The sequence below is a fragment of the Erinaceus europaeus genome, chromosome 17, assembly GCF_950295315.1.
Source record: "Erinaceus europaeus chromosome 17, mEriEur2.1, whole genome shotgun sequence".
NCBI lineage: Eukaryota > Metazoa > Chordata > Mammalia > Eulipotyphla > Erinaceidae > Erinaceus > Erinaceus europaeus.
In genome coordinates this window covers 54,162,276-54,180,537 of record NC_080178.1, presented here as the reverse complement: position 1 = coordinate 54,180,537, position 18,262 = coordinate 54,162,276, and the positions used below count along the sequence as shown (strand labels likewise).

The 18,262-nt window shown below is 39.7% G+C and overlaps 1 protein-coding gene and 1 long non-coding RNA gene across 4 annotated transcripts in view; one reads left to right on the top strand and one right to left on the bottom strand.

The window, feature by feature from the left end:
* Window positions 1-18,262, top strand: part of LOC107523674 (uncharacterized) — a 591,794-nt gene that overhangs the window by 94,592 nt on the left and 478,940 nt on the right. The window lies entirely within an intron of this gene.
* Window positions 1-18,262, bottom strand: part of TMEM135 (transmembrane protein 135) — a 239,084-nt gene that overhangs the window by 165,072 nt on the left and 55,750 nt on the right. For all 3 annotated transcript variants that reach the window (XM_060177393.1, XM_060177392.1, XM_060177391.1), the window contains exon 4: window positions 17,641-17,674. In XM_060177393.1, the coding sequence (XP_060033376.1) occupies window positions 17,641-17,674 (34 nt within the window). The remainder of the gene's footprint in view (window positions 1-17,640; window positions 17,675-18,262) is intronic.

Genomic DNA, 18,262 nt, shown 5'->3' with positions numbered 1-18,262 from the left:
TTAGGGAAAAATATATACCTTAAAGGAAAAGTGCACAATAGTTTGCAGTGAGTCAATAAATGTAACAAGCAAATAGAAAGACCTAGAAAAGACACCTTAAAGCACCTAATCAAATAGTTTGGACTTAGACCAAGATACCCTCCCCACCTACTTCCTATTATACTTCCCCCAGTCACTCCAAGGCTAACGTTGTCAGACAAAGTAAGGACTACAAAAGCTGGATAAGGGCAAGAGACCAGCATACTTTAATGATGGTTCTTTGGTCACTACCAGACCACCCCATCACCTGGGGTCCTAGTCAGGGAGCCCTGAGATTCCCACACAGACACGATGGACCTAGACCTCTAACAGAGCTCTCTCTCCACTGTCACTGGTCATCTCCATCACGAACAATAAAATGGACCCCTTTGTGGGCCCCCATAGGACCTTGCCCTCAGTATGGATCAACAATGGTAGAGACAAGTCCATTCTCTGAAGGGAGTTTGGGCAACATACTCTATCACTCGAGGAAGATGGGTCCTGAAGTTAGTACAGCCTAGAATGTTCCTAGCCATGACCACAGAATGCAAGCTCAGACTTACAGGGATGCAGAAGTTACACAGGCTCCTGTGACAAATGTGGGCCCCAGATCAAATCAAGGGAGTTTACAGTTAACAATATTTAGATACCTTTCCCATATTTGGGAGCTACTCTCTTCCCTGATCCAGCTTTTTCCTTTTCCCAGCTATGACACCATCTCCCCAGACAATACCTTGGGTCCACCTGCATGGGAGCTGTCAGGCTCAGGCAAAAACTAATCAAGTCATAGGCCCCTTGGAATATACCTAAAATAGACTTCCTAGCTTTTTCCAAAATGGAAACCCCAAATCTCATCTCCTACATTCTTGCCTTTAGGTTCATGATTAGTCAACAATTTGTTCTGCTTTCTATCTTAACTCTTTTTCAGCCACCAGGTTCCAGATGCTACCAAATGCCAACCTGACTTCTCTAGGCAAACAACCCCACCAATGTGTCCTGGAGCCCTGCCTCCCCAGAGCCCTGCCTCACTAAGGAAAGAGAGACAGGCTGGGAATATGGATCACCAAGCCAATGCCCATGTTCAGCGGGGAAGCAATTACAGAAGCCAGACCTTCCACCTTCTGCATCCCATAATGATCCTGGATCCATAATCCTACAGGGAAAAAATAAGACAGCTTTCGGGGGGGGGGGGGGGGCAGATGGGATACAGAGTTCTGGTGGTGGGAATTTCATGGAATTGTACCCCTCGTATCTTATGGTCTTGTCAATATTTCCATTTTATAAATAAAGATTTAAAAAATATTCAAATGGGGGGGGGGGAAAGCCCTAAATTAGCACTGTTTTGTTTTTTATTGTTACTACTTAGTACACTCAACCAATTCTCACTTATCTCTAACTGCACTAGTATTATTGTGCCAGTTCAGTTCCACACATAACTGAAAATGGGGAGGAGGAGAGCTAGCGATCAAAGCCTAAGATGCTCATGAAAACAAAGGACATTTGAGATCCTGAAACTACAGTGTCTCAAAACCTGGAGGCAGGGAGTCCTGACTGTTCCCTGTTCCTGGAGTCAGTGTGGCTAGCACCCATGGAGTGAGTGAAGTGGAATGAATGGAGCCCTCAGTGTTTATACTCATGCAAGTACAACCTTTAAGACCCTGGCACTTCCACCAGCTAGTTCACTAATTGAGCACAAGGCTAAACATTATACCCAGACACCCAACTAAACTACCTACCAAGCTATAAACAGAGCCACAATACTGAGTTCTTTGTCTTATTTTAGTTGAAAGAAACCAGACGGCCTTGTTAAGCTTTTAATGAAGTAAACAGAAGTGTATGGGAAGAGGGGGAGGGGGGAATCCAAAACTGTTGAGTCAATGTTGTATCCTGCCAGGCTGTGGTATTTGAAATATGTTTATACACAGAAACAGGTCTGAAATGAGCTTAATCCTGCATCTAGACAGCTACACTTGTGTGTATGTGTTTTGAGAAAGAATGTGATAGATGTCCACCATTCTCCCTAATTCCGTAATATCTCACCATTTCTTGTGCTAGTCTGCTTCTACTATTAGCTTTTATTTCTATCACAAATTACTCCAGCAAGAATTCAGACATAAATATTGTAAATTCAGAGGGCACAAGTACCCACTCAGGAATTAAAACCAGTCTGCTTTAAATGCAATGTTTTTGGTCCAGTTTCTCCAAACAGGCAATAGACTATATACTTTAACAAGAAATTAATTTTTCTACATTTTTCATACAACAATATCAAATTACAGAGTGGAATCATCAGTCCCTTCTCCCCACAAGTGTGTATCTACATAAATTGTATGCAGTAAGAAAAAAACAAAAAGATGCACTTCTAGTTTTGAATGTATACATTTTGAGCAAAGATTTAATTTCCTTTGAGGGAGGAAAGCAATAGAGTACTGTATCTCAACATTTTGCTAAAATTTTAAACAATCTGTTAGCTTAGATCACTCTAAGCTGCCATGTTGTAATAAAAGGATAAATAGTATCAACAACTACTGAATAAGATATTTAAAAATATCTGATAATATCAGAATAAAATCAAAATAAAAGTCCATTATTGTATGTAGACACAACAGTCTAGACTTCTAAGGAGATAGAAACAGAAATCTCAAGAGTCTACTAAAAAGAAGTTTCTCCGAGCAATCCATAAAGATTTACACTGAGTGTGTTAATTAAAATACTCTATATTTACATAGCATTTTAAACTGACAGCTATCAGACAACTTGTAATTTGAAATATAATCAGTGATTTAAAAACAAAGTAGTCAATAAATGAATAAAACACTCAGGTTTCATCTGGAAAAGGGGTTTCCATTTTTGCACCATGACCCCTATGACTTCACACTTCTGTAAAAATTTCCAAAATTATAGGTAATTAGTGTCAGGCCAGCTATCATTCACACTTGTCTTTCCCTCAAGAAAGAGAATAGTGATGCAAAAGCAAGAAAGCTGTTATCAAGAGACAATTCTGGCAGTCCAGGAGGTGATGCAGTGGAAAATGAGCTGGACTCTCACGTATAAGGTCCAAAGATCAGTCCCTGGCATTGCATGTGCTGAATGATGCTCTCATCCTCTCTTTCTCTTCCTCTTCTCTCTCAAAATACATCATCTTTTTTTTTTTTAAGAGAAAAAAAAAGAGATAATTCTGACACCCTGCTGAAAACAAGTGACTCAAGAGGAAGGAAGGGAAGGTGGAGGGAATGACAGCAAGAGAAGGTTCATGTGGCAAGTGCCAACTACAAATTTTGGTTTCATAAAACAGCAAAACAAACTTGCCATATAATCCAGAAGCTACTCAAATGCATTGGTACTTTAGTAACCTATCTGTGAAGTTGGATTAAAATGGTATAAGTGATTACAGTTCTCTCACTCACTCCAAAGGTAACCTCATCAAAGCAAGGACTGCAAAAGCTGAATAAGGGCAAGAGACTGGCATATTTTAATGATTTAGTCACTATCAGGCCACCCCATCAGCTGGTGACCTATTTGGGGAGTCCTGAGATTCCCAAACAGACATGATGGGCCTAAAACTCAAAGAATTCCCTCTCTCCATTGTTACCGGCAATTTCTATCAGGAACAACAAAACAGACCCCTTTGTGGGCCCCCATTGGACCTTGCCATGGATCAACATGATAGAGAATGTTCCATCCTCCGAAGGGAGGCTGGACAACATACTCTATGCTACACCTGAGGAAGATGGGTCCTGATAGCTTGGAACATTCCTACTTATGACCACAGAATGTGAGCTCAGATCTACAGGGATGCAGAGGTCACATAGGCTCCTAATCTGAATATGGGCCCCAGACCAAATCAAATCAATGGGGTTTACAGTCAATATTTATTTATACAATATTTATACACCTTTCCCATATTTGGGAGCTATTCTCATCCCTGATCCAGCTTTCTGGTCCTTCTGCCAGGCATGACACCAACTCCCCAAACAATAATTAGGATCTACCTGCATATCAGATTTCAGGCTGAGGCAAAAAAAAAAAAAAAAAAAAAAAAAAAAAAACACTAGTATAGCCACAGGCCCTTTGAAATATAACTAAAATATGCCTATTAACTATCTAAAAAATGGAGATCCCTAAATCTTCATCTGCACCATTCCGGCCTTTAGTTAGGTCCAAGATTGGTCAACAATTTGTTTGGCTTTGTATGTTAACTCTCTTTTCAACCACCAGGTGCCAGATGCTACCATGATGCCAACCAGACTTCCCCGGACAGACAACCTTACCAATATGTCCTGGAACTCCGCTTCCCCAGAGCCCTTCTCCACTAGGGAAAGAGAAAGACAGGCTGGGAGTATCAACCCGTCAACGCCCATATTCAGCAGGGAAGCAATTACAGAAGCCAGACCTTCAACCTTCTGTATCCCACAATGACCTTGGATCCATACTCCCAGAGGGTTAAAGAATAGGAAAGCTATCAAGGGAGGGGATGGGACACAGAGTTCTGGTGGTGGGAACTGTGTGGAGTTGTACCCCTCTTATCCTATGGTTTAGTCAATGTTTTCTTTTACCAAAAAAAAATTTTTTTAAATAAAAATAAAAAATAAATTGGTATAAGTGACACTGGAATTTCAGAAATCTCATATACCCAGGCAAAACTGGTCCCTTCATCTCCAAGATCACTGCCCTTCTTTCTTCCAAAGATTTCTTTCCAATTAGTTTCACAAAACAATTCATATTACATCACTCTTTAAGAGGTATAATTGGGTTTCCATTAAGTTTAAGAAAAAACAAACAAACACTATACTCTAAAGCGCTGACAACAATTCCTGTCTTTACAGCTTTATCCCAGGCCATTCTGCCTACTCAAAATACTGAACACTCTCCTACAGGATCTTCATGGATCCAGCTCACTGGAATGTGACTATGTCTGAAAGTCTCCACCCTGAAAGAACTCAACAGAACAGTAACAGAGATGTGGAAGGATGAAGAGAGCAGGGAGAAAGGAGGAGTGCACAGGGATACTGTGGGTACAGAGTCGCAGAGTAAGTACCATTGGCAAGGAGGGAATATCATCTAGTCTAAAGACAAGATTCAAAATTCATCTCTGACCCCATTTCCAAAACCTGCACAGGAACTAGTTGCAATGCACGCCATGTGTGTTAAGTGGTGGGCCACTCCATTTGACCTCAAAATGCATGTGATACAAAAGATATCACTGACAAAACCCAAGGTGACCTTTGGGCCATGCCTCCATCCCTTGTTGCTCCCTCCCCCCCCCCACACACACACACTTTGATCTGGCTGTGAAGTCTGGAATCAGATGCATTGTGTTAAACAGGGTAGTCAAGCTTTCCCTCTAAAGGATTTGAAATCTGAGAGTAAGGGTTAGAGCCCCAATAGCTTATTGGAGCAGCATGGTAGGCACCAAGGAAGCTCCATGGGTAATGGAGCCTCGCTTCCCTGTCTCTTCCTGCTTGCTCTCTCTTTTCTCTTCTTCCCTCTCAATGAGGGGAGTGGGGCAAGAAGGAAGGGGAGTCACTCAACAGTATTGCACATGCAGGAGCCTAAATTTATTCCTAATGCTGTCGGATAGAGACAGATAAAAGATAGATGGTAAGTAGAAGACTGATGATACATAAATGACAGATAGATGACAGAAAAGATCAATGATAGCTGAAGAGATAAAGATAGAAGGATAGGTGGGCGGATGGATAGTCACATGACTGATATTGACAGGTGATAAGCAGACAGACAGAAGAGAGTCCTGCTATGGAGTTCCCCATAGCTGCCATGACTCGAGTTTTCATGGAGACTCAACTGGCTGGAACTTCAATCCTGCAAGCTGTCTCCTTAAAGCCTCATTTGGTCTTCAGTGGCCAAATGGACTTGCTTGTTATACAGAACCAAAGTGAGTCTAACAGACCTGTGAAAGGCTGTGGTCAAGAGCACCCCAGGGAAGTGCTGCCATGAAGATCTACTGCACAGAGGGAGAAGCCACCACACACATATAAGCTCCAGTGAGGCAGCAGAGAGAGAAAGGTGCTGTATCACTGTTGGATACAAAGTTACCCCACAGAATCCCCACTCACAGCTAAGCAAATAGTATCTTCAGCCTGTCCCATGACTTTCTAAACATAATAATAAATCTGAATCGGAGTCAGGCAGTGACAAACCCAGTTAAATGGTACACACTGCACAAGAACTTGGGTTCAAGGCCCTGGTCCCCACCTATGAAGGGGGGAAGCTTCATGAGTGGTGAAGCAGTGTTGCAGCTGTCTCTCTTTCTCTTTCCCTCTTCACCTCCTCCTTCCCTTTCAATTTCCCTCTGCCCCATTTAAAAGGGGGGGGGGGGAGCCTCAGTAGTGGAATCATTGTACAGACACCAAGCACCCTTGAGAAAAAACATTTGTAACCTTTGAGACAATATAATTTTTAAAAATAATTAAAAATCTAATAAATCTGCCTGCTCAGATTATCTGAAGGTGAAACAAGGTAAAAGATAACCAAATATCCAACAGCATGTCTGGAAAGTACAGGGGTTAATTCACACTTGAAGTCCCCAGATGGTGAGGGTAGTCAAGAAAGAATGAATTAAAAGTCAACTCTGGCTAGAAAAAGTATAGCCATGACTCAAGTCCACCTATATTTGAATGTCATGGCAACTAAGAGTGCCTTCACATTTTTAACTGCATAGTAAATACTACTACCCCACCAAAGAAAGGTTTGAATCCTAAACCCTAACCTGTGAATGGGATTTTATTTGGGAATGCAGTCAAGTTTTTAGAGATGAGTAGTCCAGTTAGATTCAAGTCATGCTGAACAAGGTGACTCTGAAGCCCTATGGGTTGGAGTCTTAAAGGGAAAATAGTTACAAAACCCAAACATAGGGAGAACATCAGAGGCAAAAACTGTAACAACCTGGCTAAAAGTCATTCAAATAAAATTGAGAACAAACACTTGATTCATGCTGCAATTCATTTTATTTCACCCTTACATAGATCACTGTCAAAGAAAAAGTGTGATGAAACCAGAAATTCAACTGCTATCACCAACATTCACTCTTATTTCACAGATATTAAGCACAGTTAAGCCATGAAGCACTCGGCAAGAAATCATTTGTTCTGTTGTCCATACATTTATATACATACATGCAAATATCCACATGTGTATGTGTATATACACACAAGCAATAAATTATCACTATTAATCATTAATCTATAGCACCCTTGTCTTTAGACATTTCAATGGATCCAATGTAAACATAATAAGCTAATTGTAACTTTCTAATATCTGGACTCAATTAAGTGAAGGAACACTTCAAGAAGGCCACCCAGTCATAAACACAAAATAAATTGTGCCCGCTGTCCCGTTAGTGATAATTTTTTACTGCTACCTCAGTTTCAGATGTCAGAGTAATGACTTCCATATTCTTATTAAAATGCAAATTGGAGACAGATGTTAGAAAGGCACAGGCTTTCAGTACTTCTGTTTTATAACATTATGCACAATAAAAATATATTTATAAAGGTTAATAATTACTCAGATGAATTCTGTCAAGTCCACATCAAGAAACGGAGGGGTTCTGCATTTCAGTCTATGCCAATGCATGCAGTCTAGCACTGCAATTAGCAACTACAATGACATAGATGTGATACTCATGTGCATGTCACATACAAGAGAGAGAAGGAGGATTAGGCAGAGAGGCATGAAAACTGACCCAATCTTAACTGATATTCTTTAAGAGCAAAAAATGAAAAGGTAGTTTTACAATTTTTTTTAATATACTTCATTTTATTTTAGTGAGAAAGAGAGCACAAAACTATTTCTGATATTCCCATTTCCTAAAGGAACTAGACTTACCTCTGATCTATGTACTTGGACAGATGAAGAAGAAACAATGCAGTGATTATTTTTTCTTGCTGATGTGTAAAATGAGCCAAATCCCACATAAATCAATGTGATATTTAATTATTTTCAAACATTACAAGTTTCCCAAACATTTTGTTAGATAGAGATTCAAAAGCTGACTGGCCCAAAAATTAACTTAAATGTAATCAGTGCTACTCTTTGTACTTGTAAGTTGAAATTCAAATTGTGTGTGCATAGAACGTTCTCTTGTTTTAAAAGGGATAATTTTAATTTGCATCAAAATTACTCTTTTAAAAAATATGCCTAGGAAAGGTGGCTAACTGGTGAATTATTAATAAAAAGTGACTATTTCTTGAGCTGGAGGGTGGTGCGGCTGTTGGACATCAGAAGTGCATTCTTGAGGCCCCAAACGCCATTCTCAGGGATGGAACATGCCAGAGTAATATTTTGGTTCTCTCTCTTTCTGGGTCGTTCCTTCTCCCCTTTCCTACTTCATCATGACTCAGTCTTGGTTTATTTCTAGAAATTTTTCCAGTTCTTCTATGTTATCCAATTTGTTGTTGCTTGATTGTTCATAGTAGTCTCTTAATGATCCTTTGTGTTTCTGCAGTATTGATTCAATGTTTATATTTGTTTGTTTTGCTTCTTTTGCATTTTTTCTCCACCAGGGTTACTGCTGAGGCTCAGTGCTAGCACTATGAATTAATTACTCCTAATAACCTTTTTTTAAATTTTTCTTTTCTTTCTATTTCATTTGACAGGACAGAGAAATTGAGAGGGGAAGAGGAAATAAAGAAGGGGAGAAAAAGATACCTGTAGATCTGCTTCACCATTCATGAAACCCCCCCCCCCTGCCCCATTACTGGGGAGTAAGGGCTCAAACGTGGGTCCTTGAGCATGGTAACCTATGCACTAAGCCAGATGCACCAAAGACAGGCTCTGGTTCAATGTCTTTTTCATTGCTGACTTTAATCAGTCTTCTCTCTCTCTCTTTTCATAGGCCAGATAAAGGCATCAATATTTTATCTTTTCAAGGAAGCTATTTACATCACTGGTCTCTTTTCATACTTTAATCTGTGTTTCCCCTTCCTTCTGCTAAGTCTGCGCTTCATTAGCTCATTTCGTGTTTCTGTGAGGTATATATTAATTTGAGAGTTATTGGTTATTATTAATTTTTTCTTTTCATAGGAATGTATTGCTATCATTAAGTTCCCCTCACAGAAAACCCCTTTCCACATCTCATACATTTTGGCAAGCTGTTTTCTTCATTCATTTTAAATCATTTCTCATTCCTCTTTTGATTTATCCTTCAGTGACAGTACTATTTAATTTGCACATTCTGTGAATTTGCCAGTTTTCCTCCTGCTATTATTCTGTCTTGCTCTATCTAAAAAATGAAAAAAATATGATAATAAATTATTCTGACTCTACTAAGATGGCTTTCTTACAGTCTGAAAATGCAGTTCTGAATGGTGAGTCAGAAGTAGATCCTTGGTCAAACTCTCTCATGGTGTTGTTAACTCAGGATTCTTCTAGTCTTAATACTGAGCTAGATCTTCTATAATCTGATTGGAGAATACTGCATCTAGACTCAGTGAGCTAGCTCACTTGGAAAGACATCTGCTTCACCTTGTGCAGACTCAGGTTCAAGTCTTCAACACACCACATGGGAGGTACTACAGTAATGAAGGAATTTTTGATACTGTAGTCTGAGGGGAAAAAAATGGCCCAGAGCAGTGAAGCCCCAAAGAAGACATCATCATCATAGGAAGGAAGGTAGGAAATTTTATCAACAGCCATAAGGGAACAGGAGTATGTAGTACACTTTTTTTTTTTTTGTCTAGTTTGGGACCCAAACTCATGCTAGCCCCACAAAATGAATATGTAAATTTCTCATCTTTCTGACAGAATCTGAGGAGAACTGCTATGATTTCTGTGTTCCATACTTAATGAACTACTGAGTGAAGCTATGTAGGTCTAAATGTTCTTTGAGAAAAAGTTTGTAACTACCAAGCCAATCAAAAAGTTTCAACAACAGGGTTGATGGGGCTACCTATTTCTCAAGTTCTGGTAGTTTGTGTCTTGGTAGCTACTTCCTCTAACAAAAACTCACCTCACTAATTCCTAAAATTTGGTGGTTTTTTTTTTTTTTTTTTTTTTTGCTTCCAGGTCTCAGTGCCTGCATTAATCCACTGCTCCTGGTGGCTTTCTTTTTTTTTCCATTTTGTTGTTGTTGTTGGATATGACAGAGATAAATTGAGAGAAGAAGGGAAGACAGACTGGCTCCACCACTTGTGAAGTGACCTCCCTGCAGGAGGGGAGTCAGGGGCTCGAATCAGGATCCCTGTGCCGGTCCTTGCACTTCACACTATATGTGCTTAACCCAGTGCACCACCCACCAGACCCTGGTCTCCTTTTGTCTTAATAGTCTGGCAGGATGCTTCTCAGTTTCATTCATTTTCTCCAAGAACAAGCTTTGGATCCTAATATTTTTCTTTCACTTATCTCTACTCTAAGGACTACTATTTTGTCCTTTCTACTGACTTTAGGCTTAACTTCTTTTTTGTCTAGTTTCAAAATGAAAGTTGGGAGGAAAGGGGGTCAACTAATTGGACACCTGTGAGTTTTCCTCTAAGAAGAAGATAAATAAGTAATTTGACTCCACAAATTATGATATTGTACTCACATTTTCACTTAGCTCAAAATACTTTCATTTTTCTTATGATCTGTTATCTTCTAAAGCATGACACTGTCCAAATATTCAGAGATGTCTCAGATACTTTTGCCTACAACTGCCTCATTTAATTCTACTGTGACCAGACAGCATAATGCAGTTGAAACCCTTGTAATATTTCTGGGATGTATTTTGTAGCCCAGACATGGTGGTACTGAAAACAAAGTGCACTCTGGTTTGTAGGGTGCTCGGTATGCATTGACTGGGTCAGATTGGTTGTTGTTTAGACTTCTGTGCTCTTCATCATTTTCTTTCTGCAGTTGATTGAGAGGAGGGTGCTTTATGTGTCACATGTTGCAAATGGCCCCTGGCAAATTTTCTCATTGGCTGCCAGTCATTGTGTATCTTACCTTGTTTTGTATATTAATTTTTGCATCTGTAATATTGTTTTTCTTTATATTTGTTCTGAGATGTAGTTACTAAAAAAGAAAAAAGAAAGTTCTATCCTATTGCCTTGGAGAGGTAGCTGTGGCCTGAGTACTAGACTTAAAAGCATGAGGTAGAGTTCAATCCCCAGTGTGGCACAGTGATGCTCTGCTGCTCTTTCTCTTTCTATCTTCTTAATCCTGAAATAAATCTGTTGGGATCTTCCCCATGCTTAGGTAAACTCCTCTAACTGCCTGTCCTTACATATATGGACTGGAAACCTGCTCTTAACCTGGGGACAGAAACTATTCCTAGGCCTGTGAAGAACTGGGAGGAGCCTGCTTTCCAGTGGGTTTGTCTGGCCCTCTGTGCAGTTTGGGCTGCTTCCTCATATGCATGTCCTGCTCTGATCTGAACTCTGAGAAAATCACTAGAACCCTGCACACATCTCTGGAGCTTCTACTTCCCTCCTCTGATACCTACAAACTCTACAGCCACTCTGCCAACAGGACTCCTAGCTGTGTTTGCTCCACTTTGGGAGAAAATTTGGACACAGCCCTCCCTCTCAGGAAGCCAAACCCACACCAGAGTTTACCAGCCATGCCCTCAATTCCTCAGGGATCCTTTTCTTAATGACTTAGTGTCTGGTGATACTTTGTGAGCTACTGCTTCCTTTATTTTCTATCATCTTAGGTTGGTCCGGGCGGGAGAAAAGCATCTAGCCAGCTGTGCCAGTTCAGCCAGAGTCAGTAGTGGATTTTTCTCTGAATGTGTTCATTACACAATGTTTTCAGGTGGTTCTAGTCCACTGTTCACTATTTGGGTCAGAGTTTGACTTTGGCACCTGATTCCCTGTGTTCTTGACTGTTCCTATTGATTGTATACGGAGTGCACATGCGGGAGTACTGTTTCTTCTGGGAAGAGTGGGTACACACAGGGACTTTGTGGGGGTGTATAAAGAATGGCAGGGGAGAGAGCATAGCGGTTCTGCAAAAGACTTTCATGCCTGGGGCTCTGAGGTCACTGCGTGAATGGTGCAACCAGAAGCTCTTTTGCTCATACTAAATAAGAAATCTTCCCTTTACAGAAACCCAGGGTCCAATCTCCTCCAACAACAGGAGACATGAACTTGGACTTTGCACCCTAGCAGCTGAAGCAGGCACCCCACACCCCAATCAGAAACCAGGAGTGGGGCAAGAGATCCTAACCAATGTGCAAAGAGGGGCACACTCACTCTTGGGGTCCAGCACATTCATGGTTCATTGCCAGGCTTGCTACCCTCAGTCTGCTTTGGCCTGTCTTTTGTATCTGGCTGTCTCTTGTCTCTCAATTATACTGCTTTGTGAAAGGTTACTTTTCTCCCTCTGCTTCTCATTCTTTATCATGACTATCTTCCTTTGCATGTGTCTTTTTTCATTGCTTTTAAGATGTGCTAATTTAAAGAGAGCGAGCAAGCATTCAAGTCCTACACTCCACTGCAGGTCTAACTCAGGGAGGCCCTTTCTATTTTCAATACACACTTTATACTGCTAGTTCATGGTTAATAGAAAACAACAGTATAGAAAGAGTGTGCGTGCAGTGTTGGAGGTGGCATAGTAGACAAAGTGCTGGACTCTCAGGTGTGGGGTCCCAAGTTCAGTCTTCCTACATCATATGTGTCAGAGTGATGCTCTGGTTCTCTCTCTTTCCTCCTCTCTCACTTCATAAATAAGTGGTTTATTTTTTAAACTAGGTGTGCTCATTACTACTATCTCGAAAAAAAAACTTCACCTTTCCCCTATAGTTTAGTTGACCCTGTAGCTTTTCTTCAAACCATTAAAAGCAGAAACCTACTAGTTTCAAAGTTGAACATGAAAGTGTAAAAAAATAAGATAAAATAACAAAATCCCTAGGATGAATGGCCAAGCTATTCAAATGAACTACATTACAAAGATGAACAAGGAAACATGCTCTCCCCAAGTAACCATAAGTCTTCCCCCAAATGAACTACTAAAGATATCTTCTCATGTTCTGAACCACCCTGACATTCTACCAGAAAGCACTTGATCTCACATCTATCTTAGCCTTGACCCATGAACATCCACAGAAATTCACAAGCTCCTGAGTACAAATATGTTTCTTCCCACAATCCATGATGCAGAGGAGCTCGAATGAGCCAGTTATCAACTGACCCACGGCTAGGAGAAGAAAGAAGTAGGATGCCATGGTGAAATAGTGCTGAAATTAGCTAGTGCTGTTGATGAGACAACTCTATAAATAACCTAAAGATCACTAAACTGCCCATTTTAAAAGGGTTAAAAAAAAAGGGGGGGGGAACGTGTTTGAGAAAACTTATCAGATGCCACAGGCCCAAGTGATAGTCTTGCCGTGCATGCAGCTCAGTCCTAGTCCCACCTCACGCCCATGCCATCTCTCTCTGTACCTCTAACTGAATAAAAAAAAGTCAGCCCAGGAAGGGTGGGACTATGCATGTACAAGGCCTCAACCACAAGTGGAAAAAAAAAAAAAAAAAAAAGTCTGATGTCCCAGAAAACCAGACAATCAATGGAAACAATTAGGTACAGGTAAACCTAACTTTCAAGATAAATCAGAAACTTGCAACAGGAGAATTGCCCAACCCTCTCAGGACCTTGCCCTCACTATAAAGCAGTGGTGGTTTGGATAGCCCTAGTCTCTGAAGGCACTGGAAGACTGGTTCTGAAATAAGTGCAGCCTGCAATGTTCCCGGCTATGACCATGAGCTGCGAGCTCAGACCAATATGGACTTGGAGGTTAAACTGGCTCTGGTGCTAAATATATGTATATGCCCTGGGTCAGGAGGATGGAAGTGAATAATTAATTTTATCCACAGAATAATTTTTCAAGAATGGAAACTATTCACTGCCCTAATCCAACTTCCCAGCCCTTTTCTCTACTCAGACACCATTCTCTCAGACAATATTCTTATCTAACTCAAGCAAAATATCATAGTTGTGTGCCCCCAGGAACATGCCTAAAATGGACTTCCTAGCTTTTTTCTACTCTAAAATCCCTAATCTCATCTGCTCTATTCCTACTTTGTGGTTCCTGTTCACTAATTATTTCGTCTCAACTTAGGTCCAGCCACTTTTCAGGAACCGAGTTACAGATCCTACCAGGATTTCATCCTGACTTCTCTAGGAAGATGACCTCACCAGTGTGTTCTGGAACCTCACCTCTCCAGAGCTCTGGCCTATTAGGGAAAGATAGAAACAGGCTTGGGGTATGGATCGGCCTGTCAACGCCCATGTTCAGCAGAGAGGCAATTACAGAAGCCAGAATTCCTACCTTCTGCTCCCCCAAAACAACCTTGATCCATACTCCCAGCAGGGGAGAAGTGATAAGAGGGCTCTGAACTCTGGCTCCATCAGCAAGCACCCAGAGAAAGAGAAGGATAAGGAGAGGGACATATGGAGGTAGTAATATTGTCATGAGTGGCTTGGAGGGTAAGAGAGGATTGGATTAGGAAGATAAAGGGGCAATTATATATAAATGTAGACAGACAGTTGTAGATGGTTGGCCCATGATTACAACCTCAGGGGAACTGTGGTAGATTGCAGTGGGGAGACTGAAGATTCAGAACTCTGATGGTGGGAATGGTGTGGATTTATACCCTTGTTGACATGTAATTTTGTAAAATAAAAATTAATTAAAAAGAATTGCCGGGAGTCAGGCTGTAGCGCAGCAGGTTAAGCGCAGGTGGCGCAAAGCACAAGGACCGGCATAAGGATCCCGGTTCGAACCCCGGCTCCCCACCTGCAGGAGAGTCGCTTCACAGGTGGTGAAGCAGGTCTGCAGGTGTCTATCTTTCTCTCCTCCTCTCTGTCTTCCCCTCCTCTCTCCATTTCTCTCTGTCCTATCCAACAACGACAACAACAATAATAACTACAACAATAAAACAACAAGGGCAACAAAAGGGAATAAATAAATAAATAAATTTTAAAAAAAAGAATTGCCCAAGAGTTCTTCTAGCTTGCACAAAAACAGCACCACTGGGTAAAAGGCGCACACACAAAAGTACAGCATTAACAAAAGGGTGCTCCCAGCGTAAGACTGAAAGGGTAAAGTTTATAGTATTTGAATTATATCTCAATAAAAGTATTAGAGGATGTGGGTAGGTAGCACAATGGTTATACAAAGAGACTTTCAAGTCTGAGGTTCTGAAGTCCCAGGTTCAAATCCCTCACACTATCAAAACCAGAGCTGAGGAGAACTCTGGTAAAAATAAATAAATAAATAAATAAATAAATAAATAAATATAAAGGTATTAGAAAATATATCCAAGGGCTGGGGAGACAGCATAATGGTTATACAAAAGAGTTTCACTGTTGTGCTATCCCTCCCTCCCTCTCTCTGTCTCTTTCTGCCTGTCTCTTTATTTGACAGAGTTGACCCCAACAGGTCAAATCATGCATGTACCAGATCCTGACTGGAAAAAAAAAAAATCTGCATCCTAGGGAAACCAATACACCAAAAATAACCGTTTAAGAGAAAATCTTAGAAACATCTAAGGATAAAGGGATAGTTCAGTGACTAAACCCAACACTCATGTAACTAAGGCCCCAGCGTAATCCCAGGTATGGCATAGCCTAAATCTAAATAGTATCATGGGTGTGTGTGTGTGTGTGTGTGTGTGTGTGTGTGTGTGTGTGTGTGTGTGTGTGTGTAAAAATAAATAGAACTAGAAAACGCCAATTGAGGAAAGAGACGATCTCAAAAGCAAAAACAGATAGACAATATATTTCTCACAGTAGAGTGTAAAATACAGCAGCACAAAGGGAAGAGATCAATATCTTTCAAGCAGTAAAATAAATTCTAACCCCAGCAAAATTACCATTAATTCAATGAGCATCCATCTAAACCTTTTCTATGCCAGGCTCTATTTAGGTATTCATTCTACTCTGACAAGTAAAGCAGAAATTGTCCCTGACTTCACAGAACTCTCAGTTTTTACATACTAGAAAGAATTCCTTAAAGAGGGAAGATAAGAAGAAACCTTTTAACTAGGTTCAGCTCTCTCCCAGTCCTGAGACTTCCACCTCATTGCAACTGGAAGAGCTCAGAGGAGCTCGTTTTTCTGAAGCCTTTATAGATAACATCCCTGGTGGCCTGCCCTAGGCATTTTCCATCAAGGGAACATGCCACCTCTAAAACAGCATTAAAAAGTGACTGCCTTTCTGAACAGTTTCCGTGGAGAATGTCCATATCTTTTAGCAGCTATTAAAAGAGTCTTGGGACTCAAAAGACATTGGAACTCTTCCCACCTTGAATAATTTGAGGCTAATATTACACCTCCCACAGTTTTTATAGTTTATCTTGCATTCCATTTCCAACTTTCTCCTGTGACTTCTCTACTAGACAGCAGCTCTATGACTAAGTACAGGGGTTATCTCTTCCACCTATCAGATGAACTTATGGCAAAAATGAAATATTCTATAACAAAAACTGAGTTGCTAAATATAATTCCAAACTATGTTATTTCTTTTCTTAGGCAAATTTTAAAATGCTGTTTACCAATTCTATTAAAAAGATCTTAGTATCAGTATGCCTTTGAAATATGAACTTTGCAATGAAAATTATACAACCTTGATTATATATATTTACCATAAAGAATACAATAATGTCATACTTGATAATATTGATTACTTTATTGTACCATGTGCGCTCAGCTCAACCAGGTGCACCACCTCCCGGCCCCTTGATTACTTTATTGTAAGCTTAGAAATATGGTGGGCTTGCTATTATAGTACTTAATGTAATCTGCATAGAGAGAACCAGTGTTGTAATATTCAAAAATGTTCACCATAAAAGCTCATTTTAAGTCATTATTCCACAAGCATAAATATATGTTTGTATATTGTAGAAGAAAACTAAAAGGATCAGAAGATGAAATATATATGGAAATACAGATACAGACATCTTGTCAAAGAGGAAAAATGAAGTCCAGAGAGAAATGAATTGGAAAGGATACAGGACAGTAAATCACTATTCTCCTAAAACAGATGAAATTCATTCATGTATGGCAGGAATATGCCAAATAAAAGCACAATCCTTTCTATCATTTAAGTATGCCCTTTTGAAATAGAGGCACACAAAATATGGAATAAATCTAAATGCCCATCAACAGATGACTAGATAAAGAAGTTGTGGGATATATGCTGAACTTTTTTTTTTTTAATAACATTATGCTACAAAAATGGATGGAACAGGAAGTGATTGCACCAAGTGAAATAAGTGAAAGGCAACTGATGTATAGTTTCACTTATATATGGAATATAAGTGATTACAATTAACTAAGGAACGTAGTTACAAAAAGGATAATAAACTTTCTTAGACTCTATGAAAACAATGGTGGTTACTAAAGGGAAAAGAGAAGGTGCATCTGGTGTGTTGATACAGGAAATTTGGTGGTGGGTTCAGTGTTTGTATACACATGCACACACACGTACAGAGAAAGATGTGAAACTATAGCCTTAGTAATCTTACAGTACTACAAGATAACATTAAATCATGCTTAAATATTTGGGAAAAAATTAAAATGGACGCAGAAAATTCAATTTAGCTTTTCTTTTTTGAAGGGGACTTTTTTTTAATACATTAAAAATCACATAGAAAAACCTCCAAAAGAAAAACAAAGAATTACTTACCAAGTTGGCCATATAAATTGTGAGCAGTCCTCTCCTGAAAATAATTTTTAAGAAATAGTGAGATAAAATATTAATTTGACTTTAATAATTGTTTTATCATGTCTGAGAAATCCATCAAAACAATTATCAAGAGTTAAGGAGAAAAAAAGGAAGAGATTATGCTGAATTAAGTTTTCAGATACCCTAATATATCTAAATAGGTTCTATAAGACATAATACTTAGTGATCATTAAACATTCTGTTTAGTGGTAATCACAATTATTTAAAATTATCATTGTCTAATAGACCTGCTAGTCTATTAGTTAACTGGACCTCCTGTGATTATCATTTCACAATATATTTGAATACTAGTTCACGGTTACACATCTGAAACTACTACAATAACATGTGTCAATTATAACTCAGGGAAAGTTACTACAGTCTCACCATTATTTAACAATGGGAACAGTAGTGCAGCAGGCAATTAGTCTGTGTTTACACTAGAGAATTCTAAATTGAATGAAGAGTCCTAACTCATTCATCTTGCCAAAAAGTGAAAGCCAATACAATTCAAAAACTGCAAATTTGCCCTCCCCAAATCAAGTCCTTTATTCTTGATGCACAGTGCAACTGCTCATCAGCT